The sequence below is a fragment of the Cyprinodon tularosa genome, unplaced genomic scaffold (genome assembly GCF_016077235.1).
Source record: "Cyprinodon tularosa strain WSP-4 unplaced genomic scaffold, ASM1607723v1 ctg721, whole genome shotgun sequence".
In the NCBI taxonomy this organism is placed as follows: domain Eukaryota; kingdom Metazoa; phylum Chordata; class Actinopteri; order Cyprinodontiformes; family Cyprinodontidae; genus Cyprinodon; species Cyprinodon tularosa.
In genome coordinates, this window is record NW_024039476.1 from 56,489 (window position 1) to 78,287 (window position 21,799).

General features: G+C 34.3%; 1 protein-coding gene across 1 annotated transcript in view; it reads left to right on the forward strand.

Annotated features, from left to right (window-relative positions):
• Nucleotides 1-21,267, forward strand: part of LOC119772640 (Ig mu chain C region membrane-bound form) — a 61,645-nt gene extending 40,378 nt beyond the window's left edge. The window contains exons 3-8 of the mRNA XM_038269127.1: nucleotides 12,686-12,749; nucleotides 14,731-15,027; nucleotides 15,909-16,256; nucleotides 16,360-16,677; nucleotides 17,901-18,034; nucleotides 21,232-21,267. Of these exons, the coding sequence (XP_038125055.1) occupies nucleotides 12,686-12,749; nucleotides 14,731-15,027; nucleotides 15,909-16,256; nucleotides 16,360-16,677; nucleotides 17,901-18,034; nucleotides 21,232-21,240 (1,170 nt within the window). The 3' untranslated portion in view covers nucleotides 21,241-21,267. The remainder of the gene's footprint in view (nucleotides 1-12,685; nucleotides 12,750-14,730; nucleotides 15,028-15,908; nucleotides 16,257-16,359; nucleotides 16,678-17,900; nucleotides 18,035-21,231) is intronic.
• Nucleotides 21,268-21,799: the final 532 nt, after the last annotated feature.

Sequence of the window (21,799 nt, forward strand, 5' to 3'; positions counted from 1 at the left end):
GTGCAAAAGAATTTTTAAATAAACTTTTTTTTGCTTTTTTCTTGTTTGTTTGATATTTTTGGACAGGAACATCTCATATAAGTCATCATAACGGTAGGATACGTAAATAGTTTTATGATACAATTAATTTATATGTTTGAGAGTAGTAGACAAATTACAAACTAGGGATTATTTTCATGACATATTGATTAAAGTTGTATAGATTGAAGTGCTAAGCTCTGGTACTGCACTAATTTCCTTTTTTCCTGAAAAAAAAGCTACAAAAAGCTTGCCATGATATTTTTCATTAATTTAGAGTAAAAAAATCAGAAAGAATAATCATCAACCTTAATTAAGCTCATTGTGGCATTTTACAATCTATGACTCAAGCAAACTAAACTCTTATCAAAGAGCCATGGATTGTGTCAGTTTGCTGGGTAAGTTTTTGCTCAGTGACATATCTTCTTAACAAAACCTCTTTGTATTTGAAGGAGGCTTTAGTTACATAAATTTAATATTTAATCATGGGTCAATTCTTCCTAACTTTTTTTTGTTTTTTATCAATCCAAAAGCAGAACATTTTTAAATTTAATTTACAGCTTTGTAAAGGAATCAGCTGAATGAATAAAATGATTGAAGTAAATGACTTTGACACTTATTAGACCTCAGAAAGGTTTTTGAATGGCTACGATTAACGGTGTGGGATAGCAGCCACAGTGATATATGGTTGAACAAAAACCTGCTCCAAGCTACGTGTAAGCAAAGGGCCTTTCTTTTCCTTCACATTCTTTCTTTGATTTTCTGGATCGAGAGACTGATTATAGTCTCTAGATCCACGTGGTTCTTGATTTTTGTTTTTTTAAATGACCCTTAGAGTTACTCAAAGATTACCCCCCCTCACATTGTAATACTCCCTGAAAGTAAAGGAATGCTACCTGATAAGTGGCCACAAATATGTTATTTTGGTTATTTGCGAAGATACTTTTGAATTACCGGTGAACTTTAATCTATTTCAATTGCCCTCTGGTTCCGTCATATAAACCAGCAGCAATGTTTTGGGTATGTTACCCCTCCTTGGAACTGATCTTTTTTTACATTATGCACATCATAGACTTGTGGTTGGTAACATCCTTAATGTGGGATATTTATGTAACAGAGAGGAAACAGTGTTTCACCACAACAGGTGCTTCCACATTTCACAAAGAAACTGAAACTTAAGCAACTAAACCTTAAAAACAGAGCCGTACCCCAAGGCAAAAAAAAAAAAAAAATGTACTTGTGCATATTAAGCATGGTGATACATTTTCAAAACAAAAGCTTATCTCATAGTTTTTCAAACTTAATTGTACTTTTTTTTATAAAGTCTCTTTAAACTGAAAAAAAGTTACTTAAACTACTCAGTTTCAATTAAAGAGTTGTCTTCAGGCTTTTTGCTGGAATAAAATTAATTATTCCAATTAAAAGTGAAGTTGCTAAGGGTTGATATTACATTATTTTAGTAATTTCACAATAGCTGCAACTTTTAAATAATAGTAGAGTAAATTTCGATTCATCAAGTTTTTTGGTCACTTAACAAAATCCATAATTTAAATGGCCTGTACTTCTATAGTGCTTTGCCAAGGTAGGAGACTTGACCAAACTGCTCCTAACTACATTCAATCATTCACCCATTCACACTAGAGCATGAAACGGGCCTTGAAAGTCAGCCCGAAACCGACCCGAGTCCGAAAGAACCAGGCCCGTGCCCGGCCCGGCCCGTTATGATTGACAGCTTCGTAGAGCCCGACCCGTTTGCAGCCCGACATTTTTCAATTGTGCGCATTGTGCGCATTGTGCGCATTAAGGGCTAATCTCCGCCCGGCCCGAATGAAATAATAAAAAGAACAGCCCGAACCCGCCCGAACCCGGCAGGACCTCTCGGGTCCCGTCGGGTTCGGGCTAATATTCCCTGCTCTAATTCACACACACTGCTACATCTGTCTTGGGGTTCACTCACAGAAGTGAAGTTGCCATACACTGGCACCATCAGTAGTCAATGTGGGTGAAGTGTCTTGCCCAAGGACACAACGACACTGAAAGGTGTAGCTGGGCTTTGAACCATCAATCCTTAGGTCAAAAGGCAAACTACCATTATTTATTATCTAAGCACTCTTATGGTTAAGTGGCAGTCAATTGTATTACGTAGTTAAACTTGCACGTTGAAAAGCAACATTTGGTCAGAGAATCAGAGTGTTTTGCTCTATCAAAGAGTTGCTCTAGCTTACATGGCTGTTTCATATGTCTTCTGCTGCTTTGCGGTGTATGATAAAGATTTGTTTTTATAAAGGGGAATGCCGTTTTTTTTACATCTGGCCCTTGATTTTACGTTATTACATCATGTTCTACTCACCCATATGAGTCTTGTGTAATTTGGAGCTGTTCTGAAGATATTCCTTTAGGCTATATCCAAGTAACGTCTTCCTATGTTGAAAGTTGAAGGCACAAACTAAACTGTTCATAATTTATCATCTATGGTAAGCCAGCATTGATAACATGTAGGCAAATCACTGTCCCCCAAACATCCGTGGTTATATTTTTTATATTTATATCTTTTAAAAACAAAGCGGCGCAGCTTTAACTTTTTTGGAATGACTATGACCTGGATGACTGAGAATCGTTACCAGCATATGGTAAATATGACATCTTCCATTTGTAAAGTGAAAATTACCTTCCAATTGTATTCAACTGCTTATGTTGTGGTAGAGGAGACAAATATTATGGATTCTCAGGTTATCCTTACCTGCTATTTGGGCAAGACTGTTCTAGACTTCCTAATTTATCTGCTACAGAAGAAGAGGATGCATCAAATCCATCAACTGACTGTTAGTGAGAATTTGATCAAATCAAATGATAACAGTCATTTTAAATATGACATGTTAAAAGGAAAATATGTGTTTTCTTAAGTGTATGTCACTGAATTGTAAAGGCTCCAAACTCAATGGGAAAGAACATTTAACAATGCAGTACTCACCATAGAGTATAGTTTCCGCTGCTCTGTTGCTCTGTTTAAAGGTCAAAGTTTACCTCATCTCAGCAACTTGGCTATCATATCATTTCTTCAGCTTCCAATGAAAGTGTCAACATGACTGGGTGTTCAAGTGCAATTTTAATGTCGATTTTTGGTATTTACTATAGATAAAATAACACATGAAGAGGGTGTGAAAATATATACAAGCAAAGCATCTGCAAGTGACTAACTTCTCAGTGATTTACCTGTAAACTGGCTATCCTCCCCTGGTACAGAACCTTTACTGTGGCAAAGAGGAAAAGCATGTCTCACCAAGAGTCATAAGTTAAGCATTGAAGGACAGAGCCAAAAGTACCAACTATAAAAGGAGAAAATAAAGGTGTTAGCAACAGAAACTCAGCTGATGCTCCCCTTCCAATATAATGACACGGCTAAAGAGAGTCATAGGTTAGATATAACAACTGTGAATTGAAACAATAAAGAGCATAACAAAAGAGACATAGGGATTTCAAAGACTTGAGTCCAAAGACAACTTCAGTCAAAAAACATGTCATGCCTGTACTGTTTTCAGCCAATCACAGCGGCCATAGCAGCTGAAATAACATTCTTAATTTGTTTCACAGAGTTAACACTGGAATCAAACTCTAGCCAAAATGTCCTTTTGCTCGTTTTTCAAAAAGAAATTGAGGGTATTCCAACCAAAAGCGATGCAGCCATGTCATTTTGCTTTGTCCTTCCACTTCTAGTTGATGTGTTAATGTCATACACATCACTGCATTTCATTGGTCCAAAATATGTCTGCCGAAACATAAATCTGGTGGCTACTGGCAAGCAGTTTTTTCTGGAGATTTTCAATTCACAAATCTCTCTAAACTTCCCTTGCATGCCAGGTAATACAAAAGTTAAATATAATTTATTTAAAATAAAGGTCACCTTATTTGGTCTTTTTTATCTAAATAAATTAGTTTTGCTTAAATATCACATTCCCAGTATCATCAGAGTTCGCAGGTTCCCTGTTTTTGTACTAAGCTTTTTTGCTCATATTTTAGTCAAGCTATTTTGATTTGAATTTAAAAATGAAGTCAATCCCTATGATGCCACTTATTCCAGATCTTATCCCTTTTTAGAAGTGACAATTATTAATTTAATTTGTATTGTTGGTGGCAAGAAACTGCCCCTTTATGCCTTATTAAATCCGTTATGTAGATAAGGACTCAATTTTAGTTTAAGTTATTTATAAAACTTATCAATTCCGTCGGCCCTGGACTTTTGCTGTTTTTAGAAACAGAACAAAAATAAAAACCAAAACTTTGCTTTAACAGTTTCCTCACATGTAATTTTGGCATTAAGGACTTTAAGACCTGACTGTGCAATGCCTGGAAAGAATCTGGAGAGCCGATAATTCAAGCGATCCGAGGAATAAGCATAAGAGAAGAATTTAAACTGTTGTTTGGGAAACAAGACGTGACTGGAACTGTTAGTGGCCTGGAATAACTCAGTGATGTTGAAGGTACAATAGATGAAAGCCATGAACCTTCTCAGATGCCGGAATATTGTGCTAATCATTTTGATGATTCAGATCACTGATTGACTGATCCACATCCTGAAAGTGCTGGACAGAGGAGGCTAGCTGGGGAACATTGTAGTGAGGAGGGAAACAATACACAGGGCATTTACATAATACACATTTCAAGAAGGGCTAGACAAGTGGGTAATCTGGGATCCAGGCCAGAGAAACAGGAGGCACACTAACTGTAAGCAGTGTCACATGTGCAGACTGAGGCTACACACCAAAATTAGAGTTGTTATAAACCCAGGTTCATAGTAAGTAACATTGCATATTGAAATAATAAAGCATTGCAGCAGCAATTTCCATTAGTTTACTTAGGGTGACCAAACGTCCGTATTTCCCGGGACATATCCGTATTTCACGTCCTGTCCCGGGCTTCCCGGGTTTTTTTTAGAAAGTGAGGAAATGTCCTGATTTCACTGCGCACGACGCTCCGTGTGACGTAATCCCTGAGCCGCGTCAGTGCGAGCAGCCCTGTTCTTAATCAGAGGCTCTGTTCGAAAACCTAGGACACATTCCCAAGGACGCGGTCTACCTAGACTGGATCCTTCGAAGTCCTTGAAAATAAGGAGGCCGGAAGAGTTTTGTCTGTAAATTCGAACAGGTCCTCCCTTCAGCGGGTTTTACCGACGTATGCTCTGTTGCTTAGCAACCGTGAAAGTTGACACACAAAGCAGGAAATGAATGAATACCGAGGTTTTCAAAACTGTTTGTTTATTTATTTATTTTTTTTAAAGTTAAAGCCAACAAAGACTACACTCACAAGAATCTAGAGTGGAATAAAGATTCCAACCACCGGGAGCAGGAACAAATAAAATCAAATGTAATGATAGAAACCTTAGTCAGTTAAATGACCTGCTGCTGTCATTCTGCACATCTCTGATGTTGCTGCTATTTTCAAATATCCATTACTGTAAAAATGTCCATAGCTGCATATTGGTTATTAATTCTCCAGTTTTATATTGTTAAAACACTTTACAGTATTTTATTGTTTATATTTTAACTCTTCCCTATTATGTTATTCTTATACATTTTTCTAAGGTCCACATTTGTGTGACCATTTTCAATAATTTCTGCTGCTGTAAATTTGCCCATTGTGGGACAATAAAGGGATTTTCTATACTATAAAAGGGTTAGAAATACATAAGTAAATCTAAACAATGTATGTATAAAAATATATCTGCAAAATCTCTAATATTCAACAACAAAAAATACGTAGTTAAGCATATTGTGCAAAACAACAATAAAAAAATTAAACTCCTATCGGATTTATTGTTCCTACTCTGCAAATCTATTAGAATCTGTCCTTAAATTACAGCCAAACTCATTTACACAGTAACAGATAAAAACCTTTAGATAAATCAAATACTACAGCCTCATATCTGACTCAATAACCATTAAAACAACTATTTTCATTTATTTCAGACGGAACTATTCACAGAGTTGTATTATATTAAACTGAACTTCCAATTTTCACCACTGTTCTGCGCCAAGTAACATCACGGAGCAAATCCCGATGATGAGACATTTGTTCTTTCAAATCTCGTTATTCATGTTTGTCCGATGTGTTTTCTGTTTCGTGAGTCATGTCTGTGGTTCATGTCATGGCTCTTGGGGGGCCTGTGTGTCGGAAGGGTATTAGTATTTGTCTCCTGTCTCCCGGTCGCTTTCAGGCTCCTCTCCACTGAGCCTGTTCTGGTCATGTTCGGCTCGACGTGCGGCAGAGTCAGTCTTAAGTCCTGTGATCCTGGCTGCTGGATGGTGCCAGTTTAAAGTTCTGCAGTTTCTCCTGGTACCATGTCTTGTCTCTGTTCCTCTTAACCACTGGGCCTTTCTCCATCTGAGTGGGTCAGTCTGATCTCGTTGCTGGGCTCATCAAACTCTGAACCTGCATGGGCACTCCGTGGATTCCTGGAACCCTGGATCTGTCAGTTCTTGTTCGGATTGGAACCCCTGGTAGGGCTAGGGATTCCTGGATCTCAGAACTATCCTGTTCTGAGCAGTTTCCCTGAACTGGATCAGTCTCCTGCCTGCTCACTGGGGTTGCAGCATCTGGGACACACTGACGGCTCAGCGCTGCATCTAGTTGGCAGTCCATCCGCTGGATCCTGCCTCACCCAAGAGGATGAACTGAACTGTTAAACCAGGTAAGTGACCCACACGAATAATCATCTTCGGTCAGATTATCGTGGTCAGTTACCTATGTTTCTCCCACAACCAGAGTGCCAGTGATGGGTGTTACCCCACCTCCCCCCACAGCCGCTGCATGTCAGCAGATCCACAGCAGCCTGTTTCTGTTCTGTTTCAGTTTTGTCTTTTGTCATTAAACATTTTGAAACTTCCCACTGTTTTTCTCGCCTGAATTCTGGATCCATTTGCCCCGTTTTATAACAGTAACTCTTTGTCAGTAATAGGCTACATTTAAATACACTGTTGTTTAGAGTTTCTGCTTACATAAATTATATAACAGCATAACCACTTAATGATTGATATCCATAACAATAAATAAAGGTTAACAGAATATGAAGAAATATGCAATTTCAAGACGATTTCTAAATTCTGGTTTGATTTGATTTATTAAACAAAATCTTCTTTCACAATCAGCACTGGAGGCTTGAAATGTAGCACAGATATCCACAAGCTGTGAGATCTGCTTCAGCTCCTCACATCTACAGTAATTGCTGCAGCCACCATATCTGAGAATGTGCAAATTGACCCCGTTTACATTTTACATCATCATGTACTTGAATTTATCAAAAAGGAACAAAAAACATCAGAACAGCTGATATTCAGTAAAGCCAGCTGGCACATCCAGCAGGAGGTCATTCATGATGAGATGAGATAAAGATGGGAATCAATAGAAGTTTAAAGTGACATAAAAATAATAGGATTTTAATCACTATTTATTTTGATATATATATTTAATTTAGTAGATCTATGGCAAGCAAATCTATGGCAAGCAAAATTTACTGTTGTCCATTTTTTTATATTTTGTTACCAAATTTGGAGGCAAAAAATGTTTCTCGTATTTTCTTGTTGGTTTTCAGTTAAAAGATGATACGCGGATTCAAAACTATACTAAAAAAATGGTATTGGTCTAAATGATTTAGAGATTATGTTGAATTTCCTTTGCACTGAGAATGCAGGAGCAGTGTGCAATTGCGTCTTATAGTTCAGTCCGAGCCCAGAAGGTGAGGTTGCTTCAGCCGGTCTGCTGCCAACACAAGTGCGGGCGCTGCCCAGAGTCCTAGATGCTGATGCATCATGGTTGGAGGACAGGCAGGAGATTAGAACCAAACTGAGGAAGGTCGGCATGATAATCCAAAGGGCCAAGTAAAAGCCAGTGCCTGTGAAGTGATTGGTAGTTCCTGGTTCGGTACATAGACAGGCAGAGATCCAGCAGGAGTCCAAAGACAGGTCAGAAATAGATCAGATCGGGGACAGGCAGGCTCAGAGGACGAGAGGCAGACAGGTCAGAAAAGGCAATCAGAAACACAGGAATGCGTGAAAACTTCTCACCAGGGGCTCGAAATAATCTGGCACTGATGACTGATCTGAAGGCTGGTTAAATAGAGACTGAAGCAGGTGGATCAGATGAACGGTGATGAGAACTGGGAGGACATAAGCAGGTGAATGAAATAAGTAATCAGACCAGGTATCAGCGCAAAGATCCTGACAACAGCCCCATTCCCATAATTTATCTCAACTTGATTAATCCCCAGTTGTACAGTGTATGTATGGGCAGTCACCCACCCTGCCCTTCCAAAGAACACTGTTGGACAAAGAGAAAACTGTGCAAAACCTTTTCTCTTGTGTCAGACAAACATAAAAATCTGTAGTTCTCTTCATGGCTTAATTGAAAAAAGTAAGCATATAAGAATTTTAAAGGGTTGAAATCAGATCCCAGGGGTTGGGATCCCGGCATACAGACTGTTTCTACAAATATTTGTGACAGAATGGTATGCTCTGAGGAAAGTGACTTTTAGCGTTGTACTGGAAATAGGATATAAAACAAGTCAAATTGCTCCTAAGTACTCCAGACTATGCTGCATTTTCTGTGCTACTGACTTGATACTGATATTGATTCTGCAGTGCAGCATTTAAAATCACACCACCTCATTCGAAACCTTTCTGTCACAATCAACTCAACTCTGACAAACTCTCCTTCATCAGCTGTCTTCATGCTTCACTCTTTTTCTTTACTCACTGAACAACTATTCTCTGCATGCTTGACTTTGTCTCTATGCACTCAGCTCAATTCCAGGAAATTCTGCCTTTAAATCAAAATACTTCTCCTACAGTGGCAGAGATTAGAAAACCAAGCAGCGGGATTTTTGAAAAATGACGTGATTCATTTACATACAATTAAACAATGATAACTTGCAGAGATAAATGGCCTGTACTTATATAGCGCTTTTTCATGTTAGGAGACTTGACCAAAGCGCTTAACACTACATTTAGTCATTCACCTATTTACGCACACACTGATGGTGGCAAGCTACATTGTAGCCACAGCTGCCATGGGGCTCACTGACAAAAGCGAGGCTGCCATACACTGGCGCCACTCTAACCACCATCAGTAGACAATTTTGTTTCAGTAGACAAGTTTGTCTTGCCCAAGGACACAACAACACTGAAAGCCAGAGCTTGAACTGTCAACTCTTCAATTTTGGGGCAAACTCCTACACCCTATGCCACTGTCACACCAGATAAGTCAAGATGAAGTCAAACTTGCACACAAACATTGTTGAGCATGTAAAGAAAAGGACTGAGCAAGAGCACAGGTGGCAGAGCAGAGATATCAGAGTTGAGAGCATGGCAGATAGATTATGAGCAACGGATAGTAAGTTTAAATGCTGTACATATGATACACTCAGGTAGGTGGAACAAATATTATGTCATATCAAATAAGATCAAGCAGCTTATAGATGGTTTAATGGAATAGTTTTTTTATGGCCAATCAGTTGATTCAAAGGCCAAGATCCGCAAGTGCTATCCAAAGTGTCATCATATAAAGCCTGCCACCACAACAATCTATAAAAGTGGAGAACCATTCTCCCGAGTGACAAATCACATGACTCCGTCCGGCAATATGATCGATGGGTCTGGGATTGGGGATTCTCAGTAGAAGTGCATTGTGCAAAGTGTAAAGTTTGGTAGGATGAAGGATACAATGTGAGACTGTATTTCAGCCAAAAAGAGATGGATTAAGATTAAGATATTTGTAGAGTAAATTATTTTTTTCTCTCAACAGCACTCTATTTGCAGAAAAGCGCCCTTCATTTATTTAAGGTATTTCTCAGTTAGTGTATCTTTAAAAAAAAGAAATTAAGGGGAATATGACAAGTCTAATATTTTTTCTATGACTTTATTTCTCTGCTCTTCAAATGAATAATTCACTTTGAAACAAAATATGATTTTTTAATATTAAATTAAATCGCTTGAATAATTTTTTTTGCTGTGAGAAACGTCTGACCAAGTTTTGGCTGGCAATAAGCTCAGGCACAGAGGTAGTAAATGCAGCAGCAGTTGAAAAAAAACTGGCATCCTTTTATATGACCCAGACCACAGGAAATAAATATCTCTAGGGAGATGGAAATAGTACAAAATGAAATTCTTATTCTGTTCTTTTTTCATACAAACTGATTATTTGTATTAGAAACAGACTAAAGTTTACCACTGTGATAGCTATGGCTACTTTGACTACTGGGGGCAAGGAACACAAGTCACAGTGACTTCTGGTAAGTTTTAACTTTATATGTTTTAAAGTGACATAATTTAATATTTATTTTCCTGCATGGTTAATTACTTTATTCCTTATGAATAGTGAATTATCTCTATCAAATACAAAAACTGTGGAAAACAGGTAGATACAGGTGAAAAAACATCTTTTCATATAAGTTTTAGATAACAGGATATTTTTGCACTAAAGTGGTATTGTGATTTGTCACCGTGGCAACTACTTTGACTACTGGGGACAAGGAACCACGGTCACTGTCACATCAGGTAAAATACAAAATTAATCATCGACATACCTATATTGAAATAATTATGCTCTGAATTTCTTTTATTTAGCCTGAAAACATAGATGTCTTTTTTTCTACTTTAACTGAACTTAAATCAGACATCATTTAAAATCCTGAAAAATGAGACAAATCATAATAGCGAAACCACCAAAGTTGTAATCATTAAGGTATTTAGTTAACCATGTTTTAGACACATTTAACTGTACATTTCGACATTTTGGTGGTTTTTGTATGTTGAATGTATCAAGTTATTATACTGTGACAATGCTTTTGACTATTGGGGAAAAGGAACTACAGTTACAGTAACATCAGGTAAGTCAATCCTATGTGGTCAATCTAATTTTCAATTTTAACTTTCAGACGATTTTCAGCAAATATTTGTTGAAATAGAGGTAAGAAAGTTGATAGTTTCAATTGTTCCTGCCAGGTTTTAATTGTTTCTGCCAGACCTTTAAATCATGCGCTTAAAAGTTTCTGAGGTTTTATTAGAATTTTAGAAAGATTGAAAAAGCCTGTCTGTGGAGGTAAATCCTTGGACAAGTTTTAGTATGGGATAGATTAAGTCTTCTTTTACTGTGACTACTATGCTTTTGACTACTGGGGACAAGGAACTACTGTCACTGTCACCTCAGGTAGGAAAATATTTTATTTCTAATTTCGATATTTAAATCAAATTGAAAATAATAGTTAATTTTCAGTTGAATTCAACGATGAGAATTTGGATATAGAAAGACTATGAAGTATTTTTACTGTTGAGGGACAAAGTGGACAAAAACTAAAATCTTCTGGTTGTTAAATTCCTGTGAATTATCATTAAGTGGGTAGATTTATACCAAACAGCTTTAACATAGTAGGTATTAATGTGGTAGGTTTTTGTTACAACTTTGAGTGAACTGTATTACTGTGACAACTGGGCTTTTGACTACTGGGGGAAAGGAACGACTGTAACAGTAACATCAGGTAAGAATAGTCACTCTAAAAATATGCTACTGTATTTTGTTAAGTTTTACATTTTAACCTACAAATCTAAATACTCAGTTGTCTGGACTCAATTCATTTTACTGTAAAAGTAATACTTCACATGCGATATTGAATTAGTTGGTAATTAGAGATAATAACCTTTTAATTGGTTTATAAAAAAAAGTTGAAGGTGATTACATGTCAAATAATTTTTTGGTCACCATTAGACTGTTAGGCTTTTCATACTAAGCCTTAAGTAGGTTGATCACTGTGCTATGGTGCTTTTGACTACTGGGGAAAAGGAACCACAGTCACCGTCACTTCAGGTAGGAAATTAAACTGTTTCTAATCGGCAAAGTAGATTTTCATTTAAAACCGATTTTTGTCATATTTTGTCCCTCAACTGTGACATTAGGGCTGGTTAATATAAAGACTTGTGACTTAGTTCAATAGGCTGAAACAAGCGCTTCTTAAATATTGGAATGGGAAAATGATTTCAGAGTGATTTCCAGAAAAAATTTTCGAATGGCTCAATTGGGTTTTTGTTAAAAATCGTAATGAAAAGTTATTTTGGTAATATTCAACAATATCATCAAAATGAACTTTGCTAAAACCTGTAATCTAAATTGACTCATTGCCTTTTAGCATTCTAAAAACAGGATTACAAAAAATAATAAAAATATTTAGGTTTTAAACAATTGGAAATTCTAGACTATTATTTGGAGCTTTTTATGTACAAGAGTTAAAGAGATTCATTACTGTGCTACGATGCTTTTGACTATTGGGGAAAAGGAACGACAGTCACCGTAACCTCAGGTATGAAATTAAATTGTATCTAAATAGTAAATTAGGTTGGAAAGAATTCTACAGGATTATATTTCTAAATTAATTCAGATAGATTTTCTTTTTTTTTCATGCTTAAATTATGTAATTTGTTTGTGATGTCTAAAAGGGAACTTTGAAAAGATATTTGTTTTAATATACCGATGTCCTTAAATTGGATATTGGTATATCTGATAACATTTACTCTATTTTAAATTGTTTAAATTGATTTAATGTAACAGTAAAAACGCTATGGTGTTACAAGCTTGAGTTCACAATCGGTAAATTCGACTTTTAATGTTAAGAAGTCAGTCTGATTAGTCACAGTGTTACTATGAAGCTTTTGACTATTGGGGAAAAGGAACCACTGTCACCGTCACTTCAGGTAGGAAATTCAACTGTTTCTAATCGGCAAAGTAGATTTTCATTTAAAATAGTTTTTGTCATATTTTGTCCCTCAACTGTGACATTAGGGCTGGTTAATATAAAGACTTGTGACTTAATTCAATAGGTAGAAACAAGCGCTTCTTAAATATTGGAATGGGAAAATGATTTAAAAATGATTTCAAGAAAAATTTTCGAATGGCTCAGTTGGGTTTTATTCAAAGATCGTAAATAACTGTTATTTTTGTAATATTCAACAATATTATCAAAATGAACTTTTCTGAAATCAGTAATGTTAATTCACTCGTTGCTTTATAGCATTCTAAAAACAGGATTACAAAAAATAATACAAATATTTAGGTTTTAAACAATTGGAAATTCTAGACTATTATTTGGAACTTTTTATGTACAAGAGTTAAAGAGATTCATTACTGTGCAACGCTGCCTTTGACTACTGGGGCAAAGGAACAACAGTCACCGTAACCTCAGGTATGAAATTAAATTGTATCTAAATAGTAAATTAAGTTGGACAGAATTCTAAAGGATTAAATATCTAAATGAATTCAAATTCATTTTCTTTTTTTTCTTGCTTAAATGATGTAATTCGTTTGTGATGTTTAAAAGTGAACTTTGGAAAGATATTTATTGTAATATACCGATGCCCTTAAATTTGATATTGGTATACCTGATAACATTTACTCTAATTTAAATTTTTTAAATTGATTTAATGTAAAAGTAAAAACGCTATGGTGTTACAAGCTTGAGTTCACAATCCGTAAATTCGACTTTTAATGTTAAGAAGTCAGTCCGATTAGTCACAGTGTTACTATGAAGCGTTTGACTATTGGGGAAAAGGGACAACGGTCACCGTCACTTCAGGTATGAAAATGCTTTTTGATGATTATCAAAAGAATGTTTTAGAACCTAACTTTGTATTTTGTCACTTGATGGACATTTTTAATTTAAAGATGTTGTAGGCTCTTAATTAGTTTAGAAAAAAACTCAATAGAAAATGTCTTTATAAAAAAAGTTTCTTATGTAAAAATCGTTCGTAAGAGGTGTAATTTCTTCATTTGGTTAAATTTTCTAATAATATATTTATATTATAGAAATTATTGAGTGGTGACTTAAAGTGAGTTGTCATTTATTTTGGAGGGTATTTACAGTACCGGTTAAATACTCTAAAATAAAACCATTAATATGTATTATATTGACCCCAAATAGTGATTTAGTATTAAAGGATTTTGTCAACATCATAGTAAATTAGCCCTGTAACATAAAAGAGTTGATCAGATCTTTTGGTGTGTTGAATATTTCTTAAAGGTTTGTCTTTTGTTTATGGACCCTTATAAATTAAATCTTATTTAATTCTTTGCAAAAGTTCTGGAACATTAATCAGTCTTTGTAAAACGGGTAAAAAATATATAGATATTTGCTTGTTAAATTTTTGTGAAATTACACATTATTACATTTGTGAATAAGGATGAGATTGACCTTTCAAAATCTGAAAAAAAGTTTTTGTTTTTCCTTTTGTTCAACTTAACATAATTTCTTAGCATGTTTTGGTGTTTTATATCAATGAGAAAAATGTATTGTATGAAATTTGAAACAGTTACGTTGATAACTCAATATTGCTTTTGCAAAAGGTATTTTGGTAACAGTTTCATCAGGTAAGACTGGGAGGGTTTTAAAATTGATGATGTCTAAAGTTTAAATTGTTTTTCTATGTATTAAGCAAATTTGATGGTTGTGTATGCACTAACATATTTTGTTAAAAATGAATTACCTTTATATAATTGAGCGTATATATCTAGGAATTTAAAGTAAGAAGGTATTTAAAGTAAAAAACACAGTAAAACAACTTATAAATGATCAAACTTTTTGCTTCTCCTGTATTTATCAAGTTGAAGATCATTGTGTCCTAAGTTTTGTTTATTTTAAATATTGATGCTTATAATAAGCTTTTGCTTTTTCTTTTTCAGCCACTCAGCATGCTCCAACTGTGTTCCCGCTGATTCCTTGTGGCTCCGGGGGGAGCGACATGGTCACCCTCGGCTGCCTTGCCACTGGTTTCAACCCCCCTTCCATTACTTTTTCCTGGCAACAAGGCAATACTAATTTGGACAACTTCATCCAGTATCCTTCAATACAGAAGGGCAGTGAATACGTCGGAATTAGTCAGGTCCAAGTAAGAAGACAGGACTGGGAAGCAAATAATTCCTTCAAATGTGTCGCAAATCACGCTGCAGGACAACAACATGCTTCAATGGTCAAACCAAGTAAGAATTTTATAAACCAAAATCATTTATAATATTGTTTTAAATACCTTTGGTATTATTTTAAGCTATATTTCAAATAGATTGAATTTTTTTCTTTTACTAGAAAATGTTTCATTTTCTAACAAACTGTAAAACTTTAGTAATCTCACTGGTTATGGATATTCAACAGCTATAATCAGTTTTCAATCTTAAGTTTTGATTTTATTCTGTTTGTAGTCATTAAAGTATTAAATATCTGGATTAATTTAGCTATACATTAATACCCTATCATTACACATATCTGGAGAAGATTTATCTAAATGTTATGTTGAGGAAACTAAGTGACAAACAATTTCTTTTAAGTTTAGATAGATGAAAATTTGATCTTAGAAATGCTTAAATGGGGGAACTGCTTATGAATGTCTTTATTGATATATAGTAATATTAACCTAGATGGAACAATAAGGTAAAGCCAACAGTATTTTCAGTATCTGACTGTTTTTTCTCATCACTAACACCTTTTCTTGTTCTATAATAGTCTATATATGCACCTTCTGCTTTTTTGTTCCTAAACAGTCCTACATGTTTGAAGACTTCTGTCTGTGTCTTTTTTTCTGTCGATTAACACCCTCACTGATATCAATATTAGTCTGTGCTTGCCAGTCAATGTATATGCAGAAGTGAGTGTCTCTTTGGAGTGCATTAAGGCCAATTTTAAAAACACTTATGCCCCTGGTAGATGACATACTTATAGCTGCGTAAATATGATGCATGTTGTCGTAGGACTTTGTTAAAAGAACTGATTATATGAACCAAGCAGCACTTTCTCGGGGCTTCTGCATATATATAGATTTTTTTTCCTTGCTTCTGCATACATATATGTGTATTTGTTTGTCTTTCAGAGGAGGTTTTTCAGGCTCCGACTCTTAAAGTGTGTTCCTCCGTTGATGAGGACAAAGAGGAGGCTTACTTCTCCTGCTTTGCCAAAGATTTTACACCAAATAAGTATGAGATCACATGGAAGAAAGATGATAAAGACATCAGCGAGAGGATAGATGAGGTCAACACATCGGCTCAGGGAAGAAATGACACAAACGGAACTATTCTGTACAGTGTTGGAAGTCTGCTCACACTGAAAACCAGTGAAGTGCTTGAAGACACAAAGATAACATGTATTTTTAAGGGAAAAGGTGAAAATAACACTCCAGTCTACAGAAATGCAACTGTGTCCCACAAGGAATGTACAGGTGGTAAGTACAATGCTGTTTTTTTATTGGACTTATTTATTTTTCCTGTTTTATGCATTTGTTCAATAATTATCATCTTTTTTTTTTCTTTTTTTTTATCTCTTAGCGACTGAGGGTTGTCTTGAAGCAGATGTGGATGTAACCATCATACCCCCAACATTACAAGACATGTTTGAGAAAGGACAAGGAAAATTAATATGTCAAGCCAAATTTAAAAGGGGCAGATTTGAGAACATTTTCTGGGAGAAAACGAACGACAACACAAAACTTGTAGGCACAAACCGGACTTTAGGATCAAGAACATATGAAGCTGAGACTGAAATCACCTATGATGAATGGCGCAAGGGGGAAACTTATACCTGTGAAATCCAGAACAAGGATTGGCTTGAACCATTAAGGAAAGAGTATAACAGAAATAATAATGGTAAGCAAACTTCTCATAATCTTTACCTATATTTAAAGTATATCTGCTTCTCACAGTAAATACTTTATGTGAGCAATCTTTTCAGGAACATAAGTGTTTCACTTATTTTATGTGCTAATTTAATTTGTCATCCAGATCCTAATTCTTTTCTCATGCTTGCAGGAAAGGAAATGAAGCGTCCATCAGTGTTTATGTTGCCCCCAGTAGAACAACCTAGAGAAAAAACAGTGATCCTGACTTGCTATGTGAAAGGCTTCTATCCTCAGGAGGTTTATGTGGCTTGGCTTGTTGATGATGAGGCAAACACAATATATTCATTCAATACCACAGAACCTGTGGAAGTCGACGGATCCTTCTCTGTTTACAGCCAGTTGGTCCTCACAACAGAGGAATGGGAGCAGACTGATGTGGTGTATAGCTGTGCTGTTCAACATGAGTCACTTGCTAAGCCAGCCAGATCTATTGTCAGATCTATTGGATACAGAACCTTTAAAAACACCAACGTGGTCAACCTCAGCATGAACGTCCCTGAAAAGTGCAAGGCCTAGTAGATGTTGACTAGTGTCTGTGCGTCTTCTGCTTCGTTTTTTTTTTTGTTGTTGTTGTTGTTGCTTGTGATTTTTGAATTCAGTTTGTGTGTTTTTAGTGCAAATTAAAAAATCAAAATAAAAAAAAATGTCCGCCAACTGTGTTGATGTTTGTCGCTCGTACTTTGTGTGTACTTGACTTGTATTTGAAACTGAATGTTTATATTGGGTTTTAGGTTAAGTCTTGTCTTTATGCAACCTAAATAAGGAGTTATTCATATTCACATTTTAATTAGTTGTGCTCTAATATTTACGAAGGCTTTTAACTACATACTAGACTGCTATTACCTCAGCAACTGTCTGCGTTTCTGTCATATGTCCTCTTGTGCCTGTGTTTCATCTACTGGGTCTTGCACCCCAACAAAGTTAGATGACTCATAAACTCTGATGATAGGGTTTTTCACAAGCAAGTCAGTATCATAATGATACCCATTTAATTTCTGTAATACTAGTTAAATACTTTACACTATTTTACTAAAGCTTTGAAGGAACAGCAACAGTTTATATATTTCATATAATTTTATGATATTTGCAACTTTATATGTTACTGAAAAACTCTAAAACAACAAGTATGGACCTCACAACATAGCAGCACAATGCACTTACTTGTCATTTCTAACTGTGCACCAAAACCAGACGTCGTGACTGAAGTAAACACCTACAGCGGAATCATTGAAGTAGAGGAAGATGACATGACTAACACAGCTATCACCTTTATCCTTCTCTTCCTCCTCGCCCTGGTGTTCTCCATTGGAACCACTGCAATTAAGGTAACATGTTAAGTCTGTGTTGGCACAAATGTCAATTGATGAGATAAAAACTTGAAATCAAATGAAAGTGACAAAAAAGTACAGTGGGTTTCAACAAAGCCTTTGGTGGAGAGACTAGTAACATCCTTGGATAAATTTGGTTTCTAGCCGCCATGTTTTCAGGCTGCAGCGAATTATGATCACTACAAATGTTTTTATATTAGATTACACACATCCGGCAGTAGTATGCTAACATTAGTGTTTGATTTATATATGTTCAAATATAAAAAAAAAACAGAGCAGAATATAATATACAGGCTTTGCCACGGATTTCTACTTATTTCTGGTTTCCTTTTAGAAAAGAATAAAATAGAACAGAACAGAAGAGAATTCAACTTTATTGTACACTGTCATAAGTAAAAAGCAACAAAATGTAGTTTGCAGCTATCCAGAGGAGCCATACTGGATATAAATATCTGTTTACATTTGCACAGAAATGTATGTATGTATTGACTAAAAATAGTATATATACCGTAAACAGAAAGCAATTGTAAGGCTATACAATATATAAATATGAAAACTATATACAGATTATACAGGAAAGTTAGGATATGGATTATATATATATATATATATATATATATATATATATATATATATATATATATATATATATATATATATATATATATATATATATATATAGATATATATATATGTGTGTGTATTACTGGGGTTATAATACAGGACATACATAATGACAGATAAAAGAAGATAAAAGATTTAGATTTAGATTTTCTATTTACATATTATATTTAAATCTGACTGAATTACATCAGAATAATTTAGAAATCATTAATGCTCATATTTAAGTAAGAAGCCATTCCAGTGACTGCTTTATGTGTTTTTATGTATTTATTTTAGAAATTTAATATATATTAATTGAATGTATTTATTTATTAAAATTAAGTTTTAATCATGTGCAGATTAATGTTGATTATTCCAGTATTGTATAAAAGTTAAAATTTCACCATAAATTATTACCTTAAAATGCTTTTAAATCCCTGTAAGATATCAGACATTTATTCTAAAAGGTTATTGCTTTGGACTTTTTATTTCTGATGTTGACTGTTCATAAGATGTTATAAAATCTAGCTAAGTATTGTTGTATTAATTTGTTAATACAGGAGAGACATAAACTGACCAAGGAATACCCTTATTTAACCATCTTAGAGCAACAAAAATATATATTCTATATATATTCTAAAAGTTTGATAAAGCTCTTTGAGTGTATCAAAAAATAAAGTGCTTTACAAGCAAAATATATTCTTAATTTCAATATTGTTATGATAAATCAGAGTATTTTTTGGCATTCTCAGAGCAACAGTTTATTTAGCAACTATAGCTTTTAAATATTAATGTCTGAGCAGAGGATATAAATAGCCCAGATAAAACATTTCAGACAATTATTCTTCATGATGCAGAAAATGTGATTCTCCACTGAAATATCCTGTTTAGTTTTATTTTTTTGTTCACAAGTCTTCAGAATAAAAAAAATCCAATCTTTTTTATTGCTTTGAAGCACGATATGTGCAGTAGTAGTGACTGAATTTTGATGAGGTGTTTATACATTTTAGGTATTACTAAACCAGACCTTTTAGATTCTATATTTTATAATCTATCTGATGGTTTTTTTGTCCCTTAATTATATATTTATACAACATCGGAGACCAGAGAGGCACTAACACAATTGTTTATAATTTAGGTAAATTTTAGTTATATTTTGGTCAAGGAAATAATTTAATATGTCATAATAAAAAGTAAAGCTTATTAATGCTCATAATTAAGTAAGAAGCCATTCTGGTGGCTGCTTTATGTCTTTTATGTATTTATTTAAGAAATTTAATTTATTATTAATTACATTTATTTTTTTTTATTAAAAGTTAAGTTTGAATCATGTGTAGAGAGCATTTGCTGATTATTCCAGTATTGTATCAAAGTTTAAATTTTACCATAAAATATTACCTTAAAATGCTTCTAAATCCCTGTAAGATATCAGACATTTCTTCTAAAAGGTTATTGCTTCCTTTGGACTTTTTATTGCAGATGTTGACTGTTCATAAGATGTTATAAAATCTAGCTGAGCATTGTTGTATTAATTTGTTAATACAGGAGAGACATAAACTGACCAAGGAATACCCTTATTTAACCATCTTAGAGCAACAAAAATATATATTCTATATATATTCTAAAAGTTTGATAAAGCTCTTTGAGTGTATCAGAAAATAAAGTGCTTTACAAGCAAAATATATTCTTAATTTCAATATTGTTATGATAAATCAGAGTATTTTTTGGCATTCTCAGAGCAACAGTTTATTTAGCAACTGTAGCTTTTAAATATTAATGTCTGGGCAGAGGATATTAATAGCCCAGATAAAACATTTCAGACAATTATTCTTCATGATGCAGAAAATGTGATTCTCCACTGAAATATCCTGTTTTGTTTTATTTTTTTGTTCACAAGTCTTCAGAATAAAAAAAATCCAATCTTTTTTATTGCTTTGATGCACGATATGTGCAGTTGTAGTGACTGAATTTTGATGAGGTGTTTATACATTTTAGGTATTACTAAACCAGATTCTATATTTTAAAATCTATCTGATGGGTTTTTTGTCCCTTAATTATATATTTATACAACATCAGAAACCAGAGAGGCACTAACACAATTGTTTGTAACTTAGGTAACTTTTAGTTATATTTTGGTCAAGGAAATAATTTCATGTGTCATTATAATAAAAAGTAAAGCTTATTAATGCTCATAATTAAGTAAGAAGCCATTCTGGTGGCTGCTTTATGTTTTTTATGTATTTTTTTAGTAATTTAATTTATTAATTACATTTATTTTTTTCATTAAAAGTTAAGTTTTAATCATGTGTAAAGAGCATTTTCTGATTATTCCAGTATTGTATGAAAGTAGAAATTTGAAAATAAATTATTATCTTAAAAATTCTAAACCCCTGTAAGATATAAGAAATTTCTTCTAAAAGGTTATTGCCTCCTTTGGACTTTTTATTGCTGAAGTTGTAAAGTTCATAAGATGTTATAAAAATCTAGCTGATCGTTGTATTAATTTTTTTTAATACAACAAGAAACATAGTTTTTAAAAAAGGTAGAATGCTGTCATTAATGCATGTTTTCGTCTTCTGTTTTTTTTTCAGGTCAAATGAAAAAAAGAAGCACCTACAAAAGACATTTAATTCATAAAAAAACAAAAATATATTTTTTATTACTTTTCTTATTCTTTTTAGATCATGTAAGTAGCCACAATTGTGCTTATATAAAAGCTTCACTTTTTTTTTTTTTTAAAGAACACAATTGTTGGGCTTTTTCTGATTATTTCTCCTTAACAATATTTTAAAACTTTTTATAATTTAGAGGTTTCTGTTTGACATTGTTATCATCATCCCACCACCAGCACCTGGAATCAATGATCCAAGTTGAGCGCTGTATGTAAATTGCCACATTTCACAGTCGGTTACTCTTTTCAGTTTGTTATTACTGGACTTGTAAACTAAAACCTTTGGCAAAGTCATGAGAGATTCTCTGTGTGATATCTTATGTAAACCAAGCTGAGATATTTAAATGTGCTCTCTGTTTCTCTTTCTGGCATAACTGCGCCTCACACCTGTTGTCTGTGCTGCTCTGTTGCTTTCTGCTGTTTCACTTCTGTTTTTTGGTCCCAATTTTGGACTCGGGTGTTACACAAACCTTCCGCTCATTGCATGC